Below are 20,305 nucleotides of genomic sequence, written 5' to 3'. Positions count from 1 at the left end.
GCTCTGTGGCTCACGCCTGTAATTCCAGCACTTTGGGAACCCAAGGAGGGAGGATTGCTTGAGCCCAGGAGGTTGAGGCTTCAGTGAGCTGAGCCATGTTTGTGTCACTGAACTCCAGCCTGGGAAACAGAACGAGACTCCAACTCACAAAAAAGAAAAAAAAAAAAAAAAGAGGATGTCCAAATGGCAACTAATCATAGAAAAAATTGCTCAAACTCATTAGTCATAAAGAAAAGTCAAATTCCACAATGAGATACTGCTATGCACTCACCAGAATGTCTACTGTGACACTTCTAATTGTCAAGGATGTGAAGAACTGGGAAAGCTTATGCATTCCTGGTAGTGATAAAAATCAATACAAACAATTCGGTAAACTGCAATGTCTACTAAAACCAAACATACATATATGTACGATGACCTCACAATGCCACTCCTACATGTATACCTCCCAGAAGTGCATGCCTACGCGTACCAAGGGAAGTGTGCAAAAATGTGCATTGTGGCAGTATTAATAATAGTCAAAGCTGGAAACAGCCTAGATATCTTCCTGCAGTAAAATGGATAAGTAAGCCATTATACATTGTTGTTTATGACCTTCTTTTCTGTATGTGTGTTATCTTTCACAATACAAAGGGTTAAGAAATTTAATTGATGAGCAGAGGGAGAGAGGAATGCAATGAGGACACATTTTCCAGGAGGGATAGAAAGACTGGGATTCCTGAGGAAAGACAGGAAAGGGAGGTACAAAGAGTAGAAAAGGCCCACGGAGAAAAGGGGCCAGGGGACAAGCTGCTTCTCTACAATTTTACAGGCCCAAGTCCAAAAGGAGGACAGCCACCCAGGGGACTGATATTGCTCTTTGGTACCCACATATCTGCTGTATTGTTTCAGAAATCTGTCCATTATGAGGATGAAAATTTCTCTTTTAAAAAACTTCTCTTTTATAGAAAAATACCTCTATTTTCTTAGGCTGTAGCAGGTCTGACAGGATTCTGTACCTTTTATACTGCATAGTTCTTTATTTAGAATCATTTCTTGTAAACCACTTGGATAAAAAAAAACCTAGTTCCTTTATTGACTTGCTTCAAAGATGTGAATGAGCTAATTCTATAAACCCTTGGTACAGATTCTCAAGGTGTTACTGGGAGTAAATGTAACATTTAGTGCTACAAGACAAAATTATTTAGTTTTTCATTCTCAGAGACCTGTTCTTTTTCTTTTTGCCCCTGGTAATCTCAGGGATTACAATTTCTACCCATGGGGGTTGGATTAGGAGCATAAAGCCTGCCAGTTGGCCCTCCCTGGATTTCCACTAAATAGGAGAATGCCTGGAAAGGGGAGACAAAATAGAGATATCTTTCCAACCAAGGAATACTCTTTCCTGAGGTTAAGAAATTATGGCAATTACGCTAGGATGTGGAGCGGGATGCACCACTGGGAAATAGCATTTCCAGTGATTCCAAAGACACATGCAATTTCCACCTATCCCTTTCTCCAAGAAAAAAAAACAACATCAAAAGTGTGCTCTCTCTCTTTCTCTCTCTGTCTCCCCCCTTCCCCCCCCGTGTGTGTGTGCGTGTGTGTGTGTGTGTGTGTGTGTGTGTGAGGGGGGGGGAGGGGGGGGGGGGGGGGGGGAGAGGGAGAGAGAGAGAGAGAGAGAGAGAGAGAGAGAGAGTTGTTGGGAGTGGAGACAGTATAAACTTCAGCCACTAATTCATGTGCTGAAGTACATTATTAGAGAGAAGTGGCTGCTTGCAAGAGTTCTAGATAAAATTGGGATAATGATGATAATGATTAAAGTTTACTTATTTCTTTGTTTCTTTAGTTCAAGTTGTCTGCAACTACATACCTCATTTATTTTTCGCTGGAATAACCTCAGTATATCTGTAAGCTTTTAAATTAAATTCACTTAAACCCAGGCATAGAATCTGTAATTCAGAGAACTAGATGTGAGTGAGGGCTTTGTCTGGCACACGTGTCAATAATGTTAGTCATCACCACGATTAGTATTTTTGTTTTCCTGAGAAGGAGAATCACCATTTTGTCCTAGCTTAGCCAACGTATTGTATAAACTGCAGTGTCCCCAGCCTTTTTGGCATCAGGAACTGGTTTCATGGAAGAAAATTTTTCCACCGATCGGAGGTGGGGTGGGGGTGATGGTTTCGGGATGAAACTGTTCCACCTCAGATCATCAGGCATTTGTTAGTTTCTCATAAGGAGCAACCTAGATCCCTGGCAGGCAAGGTTCACCAATAGGGTTCGCTCTCTTATGAAAATCTAATGCCCAGCTGATCTAACAGGAGACAGAGCTCTCCCGGTAATTCTGGTTCACCAGCCGCTCACCTCCTGCTGTGATGCCTGGTTCCTCACAGTCCATGGACTAGTATGTTGTGGTCCAGGGCCCAGGGATTGGGGACCCCTGGTATAAAAGATCCCAGAGATCACACCCACTGTGACCCAGGTCACTTTTGTGCCTTAATTTTGACATTAGGAAAATAAAGAACTTGGATTCCCTGAACTGTGACTCAAGGATTTTCTGTCTTCACGGGGTGCCCCAGATTTCCTCATAGGCTGGGAATTAGTGACCCCTGGCTTCTCTAGTGGTCGGTGCTTCGGTGGGCGAGGATGCACTGAGATGGGGGAGGGGGGCTGCTACTTTCTTCTGGAGGCAATGTTTACCTTTCCCTGGGCAGAGGTTGTTGAAATTAAGAAAACCTGGTAAAGCAGATGCCAGGGACAGATATTACCCAATTTGGTCAAAGAACAAAGACCCTGTGAAACATTTGGAAATCCTCAACAGTGCATAGGGACGGGCACACTCACTGGAAGAGCAGAAACAGGATCACCCAGCGTTTCAGAGTAGGGCTGCTGCATCTCAGAGGGTGAGCATGATAATGCCATTACTATTTCAAACAGTCTGGGTTTTTGAGAAGTTTCTGGGTTGGAATATTGACGGCACCAGCTACTAGTGCTATGTTACTAGTGCAAGGTACTCGATGGCTTTGAGCCCCAGTTTCCTTTTGTGTAAAATGAGATAAACATCTAATTTATGGAGCTGTTGAGGGGATGGAATAGGTAGCGTAAGGCAACCTGGAATTCATTAATGTAAGCTTCTCTCATTACCATAAAACGAATAGTCTTTCTAATTCCAGACACCTACGGGTTTACTCATGCTTTACTGAGAATTATCAAAATCTCAGTAGTTTTCTATAATGATTGGACTCTTTGCTCCCCACCAACCCCCCAATCTTTGGCTGCGAAGTGCATGGAAGAAGAGGCACGTGGGGAAGGACTGGGGCAAACCCAGCCCCCTGGTGCCCTGGCCTCCTGCCCTCCTGGCCCGGTAGGGACTGTCATGGCGGCCCAGCAACAGCTTAGGTGATCTCAGATGGCAGAGCAGGAAGAATGCAAGGGTATGAGGGTCAGGGCTGCGCAGACCCCTGTCCCGCCTGCGGTCCTCCCGGCAAGCCCAGCGGGAGCGCCCGCTCTGCTGGGTCTCCGCCTCCAGCGGCGCCGGGGCCGCCCAGACCCTGGGCTCAGTCTTGCGCCCTGGTGCCCACCTGGAAAGGCGGCAGTCCCGGCCTCGCGTCCCGGATCGGACGGCGCGGGAGCGATGCCAGCGGCCCCGAGCGCCCCGGGCCACGCGCGGGGCCGGCCCGGCGCTCTCGCGCCCTCCCAGCCCCCTCCGCGGCTCGCCCCGCCGCCTGCGGCCCCCACCCACCGGCCGCTCCTCCCCTCTCCCCACCCTCCTCCTCCGCCCCCTCCCCTCCCCCGCCGCCTCGCAGATTGCTCGGCAGCGCGTCTCAGCCGCCGGGGCTCCGAGCGCAGGCTGCGAGGCCACCACACCTGCAGAGCGCTCGGGCTGCCTAGCCGGCACCTCGCCTCCGGCCGCGCGGTCCCCTTCTCCCCACGCGCCGAGTCTCCCATGACGCCCGAGCCCCCCGGCCGGCGACAATGACCACTTCCCTGCAAGATGGGCAGAGCGCCGCGGGCAGGGCGGCTGCCCGGGATTCGCCGCTGGCCGCCCAGGTGTGCGGCGCTGCCCAGGGGAGGGGCGACGCCCACGACCTGGCGCCGGCCCCCTGGCTGCACGCGGGAGCGCTCCTGCCCCCTCCGGACGGGACCCGCGGCTGTGCTGCAGACAGGTAGGCAACCCTGGAGGGCGCGGGGGAGTGTCCTGGCTGGGCAGCCGGCGACGGGGTGAGGAGGCGGTCCTAGGGGGTGAGCCATGTGCCCAGAGCTGGGCCAAGTTTGTAAAAGTCTCTGAAGACAATCCCCTTTGAGCTGGCTCCTACTGGATCAGCAGGACATTGCGATCTCACAGCGCCTTATAAATAGCATCACCGTTTCATTGAGAGCTCTCATCTCTCTCGCCTCTGCCCATCGGTGTGAAACTAGGAGGTCAGGCTGCAGGTTGATCACCTTCTGTTCCTTCGTGGCCCTGCATTTTCACAAAGTAAACTCTATTTTATTTTATATATTTTAGAAAATTGTAGCATAAATGTATTCACCTCCCACATAGAGTCTTAGAGCGACCCTGTAGAAGCAAAGCATAGATTGACATTTGAGCAGTCTTGCTGTTCAGCAGGAAAGAATAGAGGCTTTAAAGGGTTTCCCAATCTCCATAGCATTCAACACTAAGTGCCTTTAGGGTTGCACATACTTTCGGAAAAAAAAAGGTTACAACAATACAAAAATCTATAGTCCTTTATATTGATACATTTAAATGTTACTTTTTTTCCCTGATTTTCAAAGCACTCCAACTTCAGTGAAGTTAAAATTACTCTCCAGTGGACTATAGTACATTTATATTAGCAAGTTCTATTAACTTATCTCCCCAAAACACTACCTTGCTATTTAATATCTATAAGCACTTGAAAATCAACAGACTGTGTGTGGGCAACATTGTGAATGAAATTTGTAGTGAGATGAACCACAGCTATAATTAATAAATCATAACTTCCCAAAGTGATTAGTAAAATATAAGGACGAATGCACTAAATGCAACTTAGAGACAATATCATGGATGCATAACAATGTCTGACACCTCAGGATGATGTTTCAATTAGTAATTGTATAGTCTATATCTCTGTTTCAGGAAAATTATCAAACGTGATGGAGTCTCTATGCCTGGTGATTTAAAGGCAAAAGAGAGAGAGAAGGAAGGGGGTGGGGGAAGAGAGAGAGACAGAGAGAGAGAGAGAGAGAGAGAGAGAGGAACTATAGGAGATTTGTTTGTATCTAATTAACATACTATATTTTGACCCATAGAAAGTACATCACAGACCTTTTCTGTATACTTTATATAATATGAGCTTTGTCACAGAGTGGTACATGTTCGCCTTAGCACACTTTTTAATCCTGACAGCAATTATATTTTACATTCTGTTTTATGTAAATTACATCCTATGTTCTCTTACTGTAGGAGAAAAAAGAAAGATCTTGATGTTCCGGAAATGCCATCTATTCCAAACCCTTTTCCTGAGCTATGCTGTTCTCCATTTACATCTGTGTTGTCAGCAGACCTGTTTCCCAAAGCAAATTCAAGGAAAAAACAGGTATGCATTTTTAAATTTTAAAATGCAAATATCTTAGGAGTTCTGAATCCATACAGTCTTTAAGATTGTTCTGTAATCCACAGTATTAACAAAGGATTAGCATGGGCTCTGTTAAATATCTCTGTTGACTGACATGGTCCTTTGGCATTATTTTCCATTTAGGGCCTCATTTTTTTAAGCTGTATAATGGGAATGTTCAAACCTGCCTCCGAGGGTCTTGGAATGGATTAAAACAGAGGATATATATATAAAGTGCAGTGGTTGGCAGCAATGATCATTCACAAGATAGGTAGGAGAGATGATCATTTTTAAGCCAGGAATTGGGCAGAGGCTGCGGCGGGGTGGACAGTGGTAGTGGGGTGAGAAGGGGATTGACGGATTCATTTAATACTTCGTTTAATTTTTCACATTTCCAACCCAAGCCAACCTCATTTACTAAAGGAAAGTGATAGAGTGATGCTGTGGCAAAAGGTACTTAGAGTTTAGGGTCAACATGTCTTCATTTCAGTAGATTCCTCAGTTTGGAGACTCTGGCTGCAGAAGATAGATGACTTATAAGTGATACTTAGAAGACTGAGGACCATATTTTTATGATTTTCTTTTTTCCAAGTTTCTAGTTTGGGACTGACTTAAGCAAATTAGATTTTAAGGACCAAGCAACTAACAGAAAATACATCATGGCTATACATTTGGAGGGGAAAATAATGAGTATATCATAGAATAATTCATCTCTTGTCATATACTTTCTTCCAGTTTTGACCCAGCAAAACAAAGAGAAGCCTCACTAAACAAAATGCACCTTGTTCTTACAAGGGTAGAAACAGTAAATTAAAATAGCCAGATGCTTGCAATGGGAGAAGGATAATGAACAGAGAGGACGAGACAGTTGGCCATTTTTCTGCATCTATTGTTCTCTTTTTTATTTCTGCACCACTATTACCTCTGATGGGTTCAACTGTGTGTGTTTATATTTTTAGGAATGAAGGAAATACCTTAGGAAGCAGATGAATTCTTGATCATATACAGCAATGATAGAGACAGTAGGAAATATATTTGATGGAAGCCCTGTGTATATACTTTTTGGGGGAGAGGTTTGAAGTCACTTGGAACACATGATTTTGGGTAAGGACTGGAGAAAATGGGAGTAAATTTTTCTAGAAGCAGAACTGTGTTCTGAATTGGCATCTTTGAAAGGGGAAATAAACCCTTTAGTGGGTGGGACTGTAACTTTGCTTGGGGAGATAAAGAGGAGACTCTCTCGAGACCTTTATTATCAGGGTAAGGTTTAAAGTCAGATCCCAAGGAAAAAAAAAAAACAGCCCTAGTGAAACTTCCAAGCTCTTTGAGAGTTGACTTTTTGGTTTGGATAGAAAATGGAAATAAGGATAATAGATTTGACTGTGTGCCATGGTAGTTGGGGGGGAAAAAAGAGGCCAGGTATGGTGGCTCACGCCTGTAATTCCAGTAATCCCAGCACTTTGGGAGGCCGAGGTGGCGGATCACGAGGTCAGGAGATCGAGACCATCCTGGCCAACATTGTGAAACCCCGTCTCTACTAAAAACACAAAAATTAGCCGGGTGTGGTGGTGCACACCTGTAGTCCCAGCTACTCAGGAGGCTGAGGCAGGAGAATCGCTTGAACCCAGGAGGTGGAGGCTGCAGTGAACTGAGATTGTGACACTGCACTCCACCCTGGGCGAAAGAGCGAGACTCTGTCCCCTTCCTCCTAAAAAAAAAGAAATGATTCTGGATTGTCCTTGAGCCAGAGTAAGAAAAGGAAATGTCTGATGATGACATAATGGTCATCTGGAAGAATTTAATAGGTAGTTCCCAAATTACTAAGGGCCTGCTATGTTTCTCACAACATCCTAGGCAGTAAGGCCGCTAGCTAAGCAACAATACCATGCAAGATATATTTAAAAGATGGGGCTTTGATCTGGGGTTGTGGTAGGGGGTGGAGCCTGAACCAGACAGGAAGTAAAGGGAAAGAGATCTGGGCTGACTCACTTTGATGCTATGAATGGACACTTGCAGAATGCCTGTGTCTAAGAGATTTGTTGATGATGCAGGGTTTGTTTTGAATAGAAAGTGAGAAGAGGTGTTGGTGTGCTTATGTTAGTATAGGGGACAAAAGAGAAAGAGTGGGTAAAGTGCCAGGATTAAGGTAGGATGTGCCCTAAGTGTCGATAGTCATCAGACTAGAGTAAGATGTCTTAGAGATTGATGACATTTCCTCAGATCAAGTTTAAATTGGAAAATGGGGTGGGGGGGGGGGAAGCAAACTAGAAATCGGGAAAAGGTGATATTGTTATTGACCCCAATAGGTTTCCTGCTCTGGCCTCGTATTCTGTGTCCACAGTGACCTTCTCAGAGAGCACTGTGTTCACACACACAGCTGTGCTGTTTCCTGAGTAGACAGTCCCCGCCTGATTTTTAAAGATCAATCCCAGAGGGCTGTCCCCACCTTTGAAGGGCCCTTCTTGCTGATCTCTTCCTTGGCCCAAGGGTTGAGATCTCTAAGAAGACAAAGGTACCCCAAAGTTGAGGAAGAGGGAGGCTGCTTTTTTCTTTCTTTTATGTTTCCTTTTTCCCCCACCTAGACTTTGCATTTAGAACTGATCCTTTTGTTTTAGTTTCTTTGAACACACTCAGTTCTTTGAAATGAGGAAGGTTTTGAGAATAGATGACTCTATATAAGTGAGTTCCCCAACTCAGTACCTTTGTGACACATATTACCCTTTTATAAGATGCTGTTTTTGGCCCAGTTTATCTGTAACCTTCAGTTGAGATGACGTAAGTGACTCTGCGATATGTTCTACTGCGTATTACTTATGGTTGAAATATTATAGGAGAAGATGTCTCTTTACTTTATATTTTCTCTCATTTGTCCTGTTTAACCATTCAAGTCATTTCAGTGATTCTTTTCTCCTCATACAAAAAGTGAAGAAAATAATTGTACTTGTTATTTACAAATCAATGAGCAGAAAATTTGAGTGAATCGAGACTAAAAATGTTAAATTTCATCTGGCCTTTAAAAATCACAGTCAAAAATCATCTTACAAATCATAAATTTTGTTTACTATTTGAGATGCCTACATAATGCATGAGTGGTAAAGTGCATTGAAGCCACAAATGGAATATGCTTTATCACTTTTTGCAAATAAAATGTCCCAAAGTGTACAATACTGGAGGCTTTCAGTACTATTATTTTTAAATGAAAGCTAGAATGAGAGAGAATCCATATTCTTTTTTTTTTTTTTTTTTTTTTGAGACGGAGTCTCACTGTGTCTCCCAGACTAGAGTGCAGTGGCGCGATCTCGGCTCACTGCAAGCTCCGCCCCCCGGGTTCACGCCATTCTCCCGCCTCAGCCTCCCAAGTAGCTGGGACTAAAGGCGCCCGCTACCGCGCCCGGCTAGTTTTTTGTATTTTTAGTAGAGACGGGGTTTCACCATGTTAGCCAGGATAGTCTCGATCTCCTGACCTTGTGATCCACCCGCCTCGGCCTCCCAAAGTGCTGGGATTACAGGCTTGAGCCACCGCGCCCGGCCGAGAATCCATATTCTTTATTCCCTTTTCCTCTTTTTATAATGATGGCCAGATTTCCTAGGCATCTTTCTCTGTGTTTACCAATAAAGCAAATTTAAAGTATACCTTCTCTTACATACATGGTCCAGAAAAGTTACTTATTTTAAAAGTGACTTCCATTATGAACTTAATCTCTTTTTTCTAATTTCTGATTTAAATGTATAAGGAAATCATCTGTTAATAATGAACCCTAAACACCTATTGTTTGAAGAAAAGCAAAGAGTTAGAAATCTTTATTTAGCTCTTGCAGCAGAATCAGTTCTTGTTTTGTTTGTCAACCCCTAGGTAACTTTTGTGCGTGGACATAGCATGTGTAGTAGCTCTGGTTAATTGCTTCCCAGGACTATGTTGTACAACTAAGTAAGAATAAAGCCTCTGAAGGCTTTAGAGATTTAAAAAATACTATGAAAAACTGTGTCAGGAAATGTTTGAGTTGGATGGGATTTTTCAGATCTTCTATTCCAATGTTCTTCTTTTAGAGATGTGTAATTTGAGTTTAAGGAATGCTATGTGGCACAGCCAGCACCTGAAATCTGGATTTCTTGAGACTTTGACAGTCCTTTTTTAGGCAGGTACAATTTATAAAGAAAGGGAGGACTGTAAATAAGAATAGTATAATAACACATGTATACCAGTGTTGTTACAACTCTCCTCATAACACAAGAAGAACAGGGGAGACAAATGCCGTTGGTTAATATTCCTCTAAAGACCTGGAATTCCTCTTTTTATTTCTTCCTGAAATGTAGCTATGTTTTCTCTTCTAGCTTTCTTCTCCATCTTCTTCCTAAAATTGTTCTGAGAAATCTATCAAATATTTGATTTTATTATCAAATAAAATTTATTAGTATTATTAATAACCAGCTTTTGTATGTAGTTTACAGTCCACAGGATATTATTTCATGGGAACACAAGAAAGTGAGTATGTCACCTGCATTTTGAGATTACAAAAAGAATATGCAAAAACCAGAAGGGATTTGCCCGTGCTTCCACAGTTTAAATAAAGGGAGATCAAAAAGAATATCATGTCTCAATGTGTCTTGTCCCTCACCACACTGTTTCTAGTTCATTCTTTATTAAATTAAGCCTTTTCTTGTATATCTCAGAAAAATAAAAATTATCTCAAATAATTAAAAAATTAGTTTTCCATATGCGCTGCCTTTTATTTCTTTTTTCTCTACAGCGTCATGGACTTTCAAAGGATAAGTAGATCTCTGTCCCCAAATTAAAAGGCCTCTTATATCATTCCTTTTTGATGCCAGGAATTATCCCAATTTGGACATGCCATACTTGTATGTGTGGTCCTATAGGAATCTTGTGTGACTGCTACATTAACTGAAATTTCATGTACTTATTTTTCTCGTATACACAGAAGTAAAAGAAGAGAAACCCTATGTACATATTGTAGTTTTTCCAGACTCAGCAATTATCAAGATTTTGCCTCATTTGCTCCATCCATTTCTTTTTTAAAACTTTTATTTTCTTTGCTAAAGTACTTTGAAGTAAATCCTGGACACCCCATCATTGCATCTCTATGTAGTTTCATATTCATCTCTGAAAAATGAATTTTCTTTTATAACCCAAATGCCATTATTCCCTAACAGAAATAACAGTAATTCCTTGGTATCATCTAAAACCATTCATAATTGAATTTTCTCAGTTGGAATGGCTCATGAAATTCTCAAATTACAAACTGCTTAGCTTTCAAATGTCTGCAAATTAGCTCTTTGGAAGTTTAAATTCATTTTTAGATGGAAACAACATCATAAATTGTATTTAGGCCCTCTGAGCTATTTTACAAAATCCCATTTAATTGGAAACAAAACATATATGCAGAAAGAATAATAGAAACAATACTCTCTCCTATTAGGGTTTCAAACAAATCTATCTTTCCAACGGCAATTTGCAGCCTTTGAATGCTGGCACTTGATGAATATAATTTTTTGGGAGAAGAATTTGAAAGTGTACAGATCTTTGTAGCAGCTTTGAAGCAGCCTTTACGGCTGTGCTTCTCAAAGTGTGGTCATTAAATGACCTTCCTCAGAATCAGCAGGGATGCTTATTAAAAATATGGATACTTGGACCTCTTACAAGACCCACCAAATAGGAATGTTCTGGGGAAGGTTATAGGAATTTGATTTTTTATATTCTTTTTTTCTTTGACATGTATACAAATCAGTGCTACTCTTATTCTCTGCCATTTTCAAACTGGGCAGTTGGACCTTTCAAAACTGAGGACAATTCTGTTCCATTGACAAAGGTGAGAATGTTACAAATGGCCTTTAGTTGGTATTTTAGCCAGGTATTGATTGTTCGGACAAAACAGAGCCTCAAATGAACCAGCCTGAAAGGTTATGTTGTAGTACCTGAAGGCCAAAAGGTCACTGGTCTCATGAGAGGCTAGAATTGGGAACAAGAAAGTCAGCAAAAATCAAGGCAACCACTTTCTCTATTCTCTCTCTTTTGTTCTCCCGCAAACATACCTCATAGTCTCTGCCTCTCCTTGCAAATTCACATCATCTTTGACATTTCTCTGCAGTCTTGCTTGCCCTGATTTCATGTCCACACCTGCGGCCCCGAGTGGCTGCTCCCAAGTTTTCCTCCTATTAGTGATTCAGTACTTGGTAACTGACTGGAAACTGTATCTGGAGAGGTATGTTAGTCCAGTGTGTCCAGCTCCTGTTCAATCAGATGTGACTAAAGGGACAGAAGGCCCTGGACCACTGTTCAGTCTGCACGGGTGTGGTAACATATGAGAAGGAGGTACAGGTTTAGTAGGTATGGCATATGGAGGCAGGGAGGAAACAATGAACACCTAGTGTCCTAGGGTGAAAAAAAAAGATCTCAAACAGGACACAAAAACTAATTCTAATAATATTTATATGATGTATGATGATCCACCAATTGGTTTATTTGACTTAACGTACCCAGTTCAGAGTGTCCAGTTCCTTTGTCTCAATTCACTTAATGTTTATGAAACATACTTACTGGGCAGTAGTTTCAATTGATGTCACCCTTCAGGGATGTTCAGCTTCCTTGTCCATTGTCCTGAGCTTACATCTTACTGAGGTTCCTTAACGTCTGATGACAGGAGTTACCAACTCAGGATCCTTCCCACCTTATGCTAGTTTCCTTCATTGTAGGAGAAGATAGTTTTCTTTTCCTATTTTAAAACTTAAATCCCCTAGCAGATCTTCTGTTTGTCAGGGTTTTATTTCCAGTTTGAAGATTGCCTCTAATTTTTGGTTAATTTGCAGGGTACGTTTGCAGTCCAAGCTTTATCTACAATATGGGTTTTTCTTTTTAACTTCATTGAAATCTCAGCTTCTGGTTTGTTTTTCCCTAGGGGCATATAATATGTTCTGTCAAGAGAAAGAAAATTGGAGTCATCCATGGTTCAATATAAATGTGGATTTTAATTAATATAAAAAAGGTTTCTGCAGTCTTATGGATATTGCTTTGAAAAAATGTCAGCTTATATCAAATAGTAATAAACTTTATTGTATAAGTATATACTTATGTGTATTTCAGTAGTGGTAAGCAGACCTGAGAATTGTCCTTTTGGCATTCCAGATAAAGGTCAGCTCAAGGGAGACCCCAGGAAATGGCCACAAGTCTTTACCAAGACAAGGGAGTAGAAAGAAAGGGTTCAGGATTAACTTAGAAGAGAAATGGCAGGGCTCACAGAGGGAGAACATCCTCTATTTCTTGTCCTTTTCTTTGGCCTACTCATTTAACATTTTTTCAAAGCCACAGAAAAAATAAACACAAATAGGAGGTTTAATATGCTTAACCAGTTTACAAATGCTTGTATTCCAAAAGATCTTTAATAAATTGGCTGTTTATTCATATACATTTTTCCACAGATGTAATGTTACATGCAGTAGTTAGATTGTCAGGCCAAAGCCTTAAAATCCGTAATGGCTCCAAAGTATAGTACTCTTACAACATTGCATGCACCGTTTTTAAAATTGCTTCTGCGGAAAGATGTGAGTCAATATGATGTGATTGAAAGATATTGGAACAGGAATCAGCAAACCTAGTTTTTAATGTGGTCCTACTGCAGATGAGGGGTGTCGTATCAGCCCATTGCTCGCCCTCTCTGTGCCTGAGAGCTCTACAATTTTATTGGATTCCTAGAGCAAGTGATTCTAATGGCTCCAGAAGCAGTAATGACTCCTGTGCAGTGGATATAGGAGTCGTGGAAAGCAGGATTTCTTCTGTTCCACTAGCCCTAGAAGCTCCCTCTCAGCCTCTGTTCAGGTATTCCTGTATAGTGACCACAGTTTTCTGTGATAAAGCGTATGTTTGGGGTGCCATAGGACAAAGAGCCCAGGAGTCACATTCATAGAAATAATTGGGGCAGAAGGGTCTGGTTAAAGTAGAAACTGCATCAAAGTCAAAGTTCAAATATTAGATGAACAATCAGAAAAGGAATCACATCTGGTAGGAGCCAGCTTGAGTGGTGAAGTGAAAGTACAGGACCAAGTATCTGAACTTAGAAATAAGGATATGAGATAAGATGTGACCACTTGAGACTGGCATACGTGCAATACACGTTTGACTCTGCCTGGCTTAATAGGTATGGGGTGGTCATAACCTCTGGGTTCTCTAAATTTATCTTGCTTCACCCTCAAATCATCTATTTGATTACTTAAGCCAAAAATTCAAGGAGTCCTTTTTCTGTTCTTGTTAAGAACTGCTACATTTTTCATCAAGGTAGGCTTGAATCTATATACATCTCCCCACCTCTGCTGCTATCATCCTAATTTAGCCATTGTCTTCTCACCTACAGGAGCCCCATAAATGGCCTCCTTTCTTCTTTGTTAGCTTATCTTGGTTCATTCTACATACACTTGTTATAGGGAATTTTCAGAAATGTAAATCACAGCATGTCATTTCCTGGTTTAAAACATTTTAATACCTTACAATGAAATCCACATTTCTTACTTTGACTGACAGTACTCTCCATGGTTTTGTCCCTGGCTACCTCTTAAACCTCATGTACATTCTACCCTTTGTTCGTTAGACTCCAGCCACAGCCCTATCTATTTGTGAACTTAGCAAACTTTCTTTTCTATCTCAAAGACTATATCTTGGTTGTTGTCTGAGTCTGGAACCTCTTTCCCTGGCTCTTGACATACCTGATTCCTCTTTTTTCTCTAGATTTCAGTATAAGGTCATCTAATCAAGGAGATTTTGTTTTGACCAGCCTAAATGTAGCCTGTTTGTTTTTTTTTTTAATTTTTTTTCCCATCACATTTCTCAGTTTGTTTCCTTGGTTGCACTTACCATAATCCGAATTGTCTCATTTATCTATTTGGTGTAGTTTTATTCTTTTTCCCTCTATGTGAGTTATCTTGGTTTTATTGTTCTTGGGTTCTTTCATGGAAAGAATGAATGAGTAAATGGATTACTGAAGATCCATAGTTAAAACTAATTTTATCAAATTATATTTTGACATATTCTAATCATGATCAGTCATCTTCATTAAATTAGAATAAAATTAAATTTGATTAACATATTCTATTTACCAAAATAAATTTTATTTTTATTTTTTAAAATTTTTTCTTGACAATTATTTCTTTGTAATGCAAAAATAAAATTGAATCTAGATCTTGAACTAATTGGATTTTAAAAGTGCGTATCTTTTGCTTTCATTTAACACACATGAAAATTTGATCACGTGTAATCAAGATATTTCTGATTTTATAGATTATTTTTTATATAATTATAAGTGAGTGCTCAGTGAACTGCTATACTTTCTCTAAGTTTACTGCATGTTCATAAGATCCACAGCTTTAGAAAAGATTAAGTTATCAGTTAGGTTTATAGTATGAGTCTCTCAGAGCAAGAGGTATATGCTAGCAAATGTTTTAATTATTAAGAATTAATGTCAGTGGTGAATTATTTAGGTCAGTGTTCATCACATGGAAGTGGGGAGACATATACCCTTTGAAAATACATGAAGATTTTCCAAGGGTTGTACAAACATAGATTTAAGAGAATCAGTTTTCACTTCCTGAGAACCCACCTATGCTCCCAGTAACCTGCTCACGGTGCATTACCCTGGGGCATGTTAACCTCCAGGGCATCACACACAGGGAAGGCTTCCTTTAATGGTTAATCAAAATATCACAAATATGGAGTTCCTTTTTAATGCCTTAAGCCTCTTTCTGTTAAGGGTGAATCATGGTAGAAATGAGGATTTTGACCAGTGTTGAAATATTTTGAATTCAGATAGATGATGGTGTGATGGGAGTAATCACAATTTTCATTTTTCAGTTTTTGACTTCAGTTCTTCCATGTCCTGACTGTTGTCAAAGAATATATAATAACCCTTGAGGGAGAACTTCTTAAGAGCAAAGCAAGGAGCACATTAGTAAGAAATATTGATTGCTGAAATGGCCTTTTGTCATGTGTTTAAATGTATTATGTGCTATTCTCGATACATATTTATAGGATGCTGAAAGAAATCCTATAAGTGCACTGAATTTATGTAATTTATATAAGAAATATATATTTGTAAATGCAAATAAATCCTATAAAAGCTGAAAGAAAATGCACCTACAAACACCTGATATGATATAGGTTAGTGCTGCCGGTAAGGTTACCTGGGAATAGACTTGGAGCACAGGTTTGCCTGCAGGAAGTTTGCTGGGGAGAGCTTGTGGAAACAATACTTGTAGGAATGGACACAGGAAGAAGTTGGGCTGCAGCACAGCCACAGCAAATGTCCAGTTGATCCCATAGGAGAACTCTGGAGCTGGATTGGCCCTACAGAATTGTTCAGAATTAGGGCACAGGTGCTGGGCTGTGTAGGAAATGTCAGCACTTGGGCATGGCGCTTTCTTTAGCATAGTGCAATGGCAGTCAAGGAGGCCTTAGCCACAGGTCTTAGTGGTTGATACTCTAACAGTGAGTGCTTCAATCTTGAAGGGGGTTGGTTTGGATGGTGTGCCACAGCATCTGCCATAGTTAGCAACTAATTTTTTAAAACATTAATAGAAATCTTTTTGGGGATTACCAAGTTTTCAAGATAAATTGGTTAAAACTCTAAAAGAAAATATGTACATGATTTCTTTCAAATTTTGTGTGTGTTATTCAATATTGTACTTAAATCTATTTTAGCAAATCATATGATAAACTCTTTATTCCAATTCCAGTCAATTCACATCCTATTTTATCATAAAATATTTTAATATTTTCTAATGCCTAAAAAATGGTATGCTAGCTAGCTACTGGACTAATTTTTTTAATGTGTATATACCATTTGCATTCCTGAAAAACATAAGAAATTTTTATCATGGTGACTACTACATTTAATGGAACTATTTCTAATTTTATGCTTGATTTTTATTTAGTTATATCCAAAAGCTGAAACCCAGTGGTGAAAATGTACAGTAACACAATTGCCAAAGGAATTCTATGTACTTGCTAGCACTTCATCATACTCCCCAGAACTCTTAGTTCTGTATTAATTTAAGTTTTCTCTTTTGTTTTTTTTCCATTTGTCCAAGGCACGAACCTGGTTTGGTTTGACCAAGGTATGATAAAATTAACACATTTTCCGAGTGTATTAGTTTGAACAAAGTACATTTAAGTTGAAGAGTAAAAAATCATGAATGGCTAATGGTAAAGCTTTGTTGATGGTAAAGCTTTGTTGAAACTATTCAGAAATTGATAAAATGAATGAATCTGGGTGACAAATCTTTATCAAGTCAGATGGTTTCTAATTTGTCATTTTCAGTTGTATTATACGAGGTCCTTAACTGATTTGCTGGTTAACAGATTATTGAAGATTATTTTAGCTCTGATGGAGTTCAAAGATTAACATTGCCTTCCACCACCTCTGTGCTCCCTCTTCTCCCTCACTCAGTTTAATTTTAGCATTTATTATTATCTGACATGTGTTACATTCACATATATATGCATTCATCTACTGTCTTTACCAGTAGAACGTAAGCTCTGTGAAGACAGGAACTACTTTTTAATTGAGTAAGTTTTATTTATTCAATCTCTAGTGTGTAGAATAATGCCTGGCACTTCACAGGTCCTCAGTAAATTTTTGCTGAATGGAAGAATAAATAAATGGAGAAATCAATGGATAAAGAGCAGGGAAGTCATTGTTATTAAGGGAGAGAATATTTGGAAACGTACTGATATTTTAATATAAATGATAATGAATGTGCAAAGAAACTTTGAAAAGTGAAATTTAGTTCATTTTCCAGGAAGAGTCTGATATTGTTAGATGTTAAAAAAGAGCCTAGTGAGGATAAACGTTTGAGTATTGATTTACCACTCTAAGCACATTCTAAATTTGGATTACCCTTGGTCAGAATGGGTTCTGTTTTTTGTCTCTTTGGTTCCCTTGTAAGCATTTTCAGTCTTAGCAGCACATGTATGCCAGTTAAAAAGCATACATACTTTATGGGGCTGAGTCCAGTAAAAGCTTTTCAATCAACCCACATTCACAGTGGAAGATTACTTTCATTCCTGGGAAGGGTGACATATGTGTGTGAAACACAGTATTCAGATGAAAGGGCTACTTTGGTATTATTTAACTGTGTATTGGCAAGACTCTAGCCAGTATCTAGTTTCTCTTTAGAGCTATTTTGCATTATATTACAGTACTCTTACTGTGCTGTGCCAAGGAAATTAAGATCAGCTGGAACACTCTGTAGGTCATTGGCTTGGAATCTTAGGGCACTGGGAACTTGATGTTTTGTTTTAATGACCTCATTTAGGCAAAACCTGCCTTTGTCCCAGAAGTGTAAGGCGCCCTTTACGACACCATGCCTGCACCTTGGGAAAGATATGGGAGAGGTTCAGAGAAAAATGACTAAATATTTAAAGGTATTGGGTCAACCTCCATGTATAGAGTACTTTATAAATTAATTGACTCTTTGGTCAAGAAAGATAAAGAGGAGTCCTAATAAAAGTCTCTTCAATACAGATTTAGCCGCCAAGTTCCATGATATCTGAAACATACTTTTACATTTTTTGAGACAGAGTCTGCCTCTGTCGCCCAGGCGGGAGTGCAGTGGCCGGATCTCAGCTCACTGCAAGCTCCGCATCCTGGGTTTACACCATTCTCCTACCTCAGCCTCCCGAGTAGCTGGGACTACAGGTGCCTGACACCTCGCCCGGCTAGTTTTTTGTATTTTTTAGTAGAGACGGGGTTTCACCGTGTTAGCCAGGATGGTCTCGATCTCCTGATCTTGTGATCCGCCCGTCTCGGCCTCCCAAAGTGCTGGGATTACAGGCGTGAGTCACCGCGCCCGGCCTGAAACAGGCTTTTAAAGTTGAAGGATGTAATTTTAAGAAAAATGGAAAGAAGAAATGATTACAAGTCACGTAGGGGTTTGTGGGTATTGTGTTGTGGCAAATGATTTCTAAAAGGAATTTCTAGGGGCAATCACTCTTGTGGAACGATGAACCTCCTCCATATTTCTCCAAGTGGGAGTATAAGATGCATATATGCATATGGGATGTGTGGGGATTGTGGGAGGGCCATATGGGAAGTTGCATGATAAACATGGAACACCTTTTTGGAACATTAACTTTAATTGAAAATATGGGAGAAACATTCTTATATTAAAATAAACATTCCTGTCTTTATGAGTAGAATACATAATGTGCATGAATTTTTAAGAACAAATTATATACCTCAGATATTCTTACCCTGAGATGGCAAAAACTGTACAATTACTTTCTTTTGCATATTGGGTATTTCTGGTGGAAACATTTGAGAAGTGCTAGTGTAGTTTTCATTTCTGTGGGAAGTGGCTCCTTGTAACTCTCATGAGGATTGATTATCACTTTCTTCTCTAGCTATAGTCCTTTCTAGAACTTCCTGATTTTATTGGCATCTATATCACTACTATTCAAGATATTGGATTTTAAATATTTGAACTGTTTTCCTACTCTACTTTTTTGCAGCATAGCAGGAAATAGCTCTCAACTAAAGTCTCTGAAGACCACCTTATTCCCGAAGACCTACTTTTTAGTCTTTGTGTTGATGTCTCAGCAGTTTTAGACATTTTGACTGCTTTTTCCTTCTTGAAATACTTTCTTGACTTCTGCCTCTTAAAGGTTCTGTTGTAGGATCTGAGTGTTGGTATTCCTTAGGGTTTTGTCCTAGAACTTTTTGTTTTCATTTTACTGCCAGGATGATCTCATCTACTTCCACGGCCTCAATTGCAGTGTGCATGTAAGTCTAGGCTAGATCTGTATACTGGGCTGCCTGCTGGATATCTTCATTTATACAGCCCGTAGACATCTCAAACTTATCAGGTTCCAAAACAAGTGAATACTTTTCCTCTTAAACTTGCTTCTTCTCTCATGTTTTCCTTCCCTGGAAATAGAATATACTCTGCCTGTACTATAAAATAAGATTATCTTAGTTCATCTTTGGCTCCTCTTTTTTTCTCTCTCCTCATCCAGTTGGGTACCAGGTCCTTTGGGAAGAACAACTCTTGGGTTTATCCACTTTTCAAAACTTCTCTGCTATTGCAACAGCTCAGGTCAAATCATCTCTTACATAATTACTTGGAGACTCCCTTCACTGATTCTCTATTTTTAGTAGTTTTCTACTCCTAGAGGTGTTGTATGCTTACACATGTTTATTAAGGAGGTAAAATTCATTAAGCATGGCATTAGCCATTCCCAAATCTACAATTTACTGGCATTTACAATTTACCTGGTATTTACCATTTACTGACATAAGTGCATCCACGGTGTTGTATCACCATCTCCTTTGTCTAGTTTCAAAACATTTTCACTGCCCCCAGAGAAAATTCTATACCCATTGAATAGACATTCCCCATTCTCTTCTCCCTCTCGGCCCCTCACAACCACAAATCTGCATTCTGTTTGTATGGATTTACCTAGTATGGATATTTCATTAAAATGGAATCACATAGTATGTGACCTTTTGCATCTGATTTCTTTCACTTAGCCTGTTTTGGAAATCTATCCATGTTGTTGCATATAACAGTAGGATTCTCACCATGAAGTAATTCCAAACAGTTAGGGAACTAATCTGTTTTTGTTTTTGTTTTTGTTTTTTGAAGAAAGAAGAGATTGTTCATACATGATTGTTTCCTCTTTGTGTCTTTGTTCTCAATCCCATTTTATTTCCCCTTTTTCCTGCTGTGAGGAA

The 20,305-nt window shown here is 40.2% G+C and overlaps 1 protein-coding gene across 1 annotated transcript in view; it reads left to right on the top strand.

Moving 5' to 3' along the window:
- Positions 1-2,833: 2,833 nt before the first annotated feature.
- GRB14 (growth factor receptor bound protein 14) overlaps positions 2,834-20,305 on the top strand; it is a 129,815-nt gene continuing 112,343 nt past the window's right edge. The window contains exons 1-2 of the mRNA XM_003907550.5: positions 2,834-4,145; positions 5,426-5,558. Of these exons, the coding sequence (XP_003907599.1) occupies positions 3,955-4,145; positions 5,426-5,558 (324 nt within the window). The 5' untranslated portion in view covers positions 2,834-3,954. The remainder of the gene's footprint in view (positions 4,146-5,425; positions 5,559-20,305) is intronic.

The sequence above is a fragment of the Papio anubis genome, chromosome 10 (genome assembly GCF_008728515.1).
Source record: "Papio anubis isolate 15944 chromosome 10, Panubis1.0, whole genome shotgun sequence".
Classification (NCBI taxonomy): Eukaryota; Metazoa; Chordata; class Mammalia; order Primates; family Cercopithecidae; genus Papio; species Papio anubis.
The sequence above is the reverse complement of the archived record's forward strand: the minus strand, read 5'-3'. Positions and strand labels throughout refer to the sequence as shown.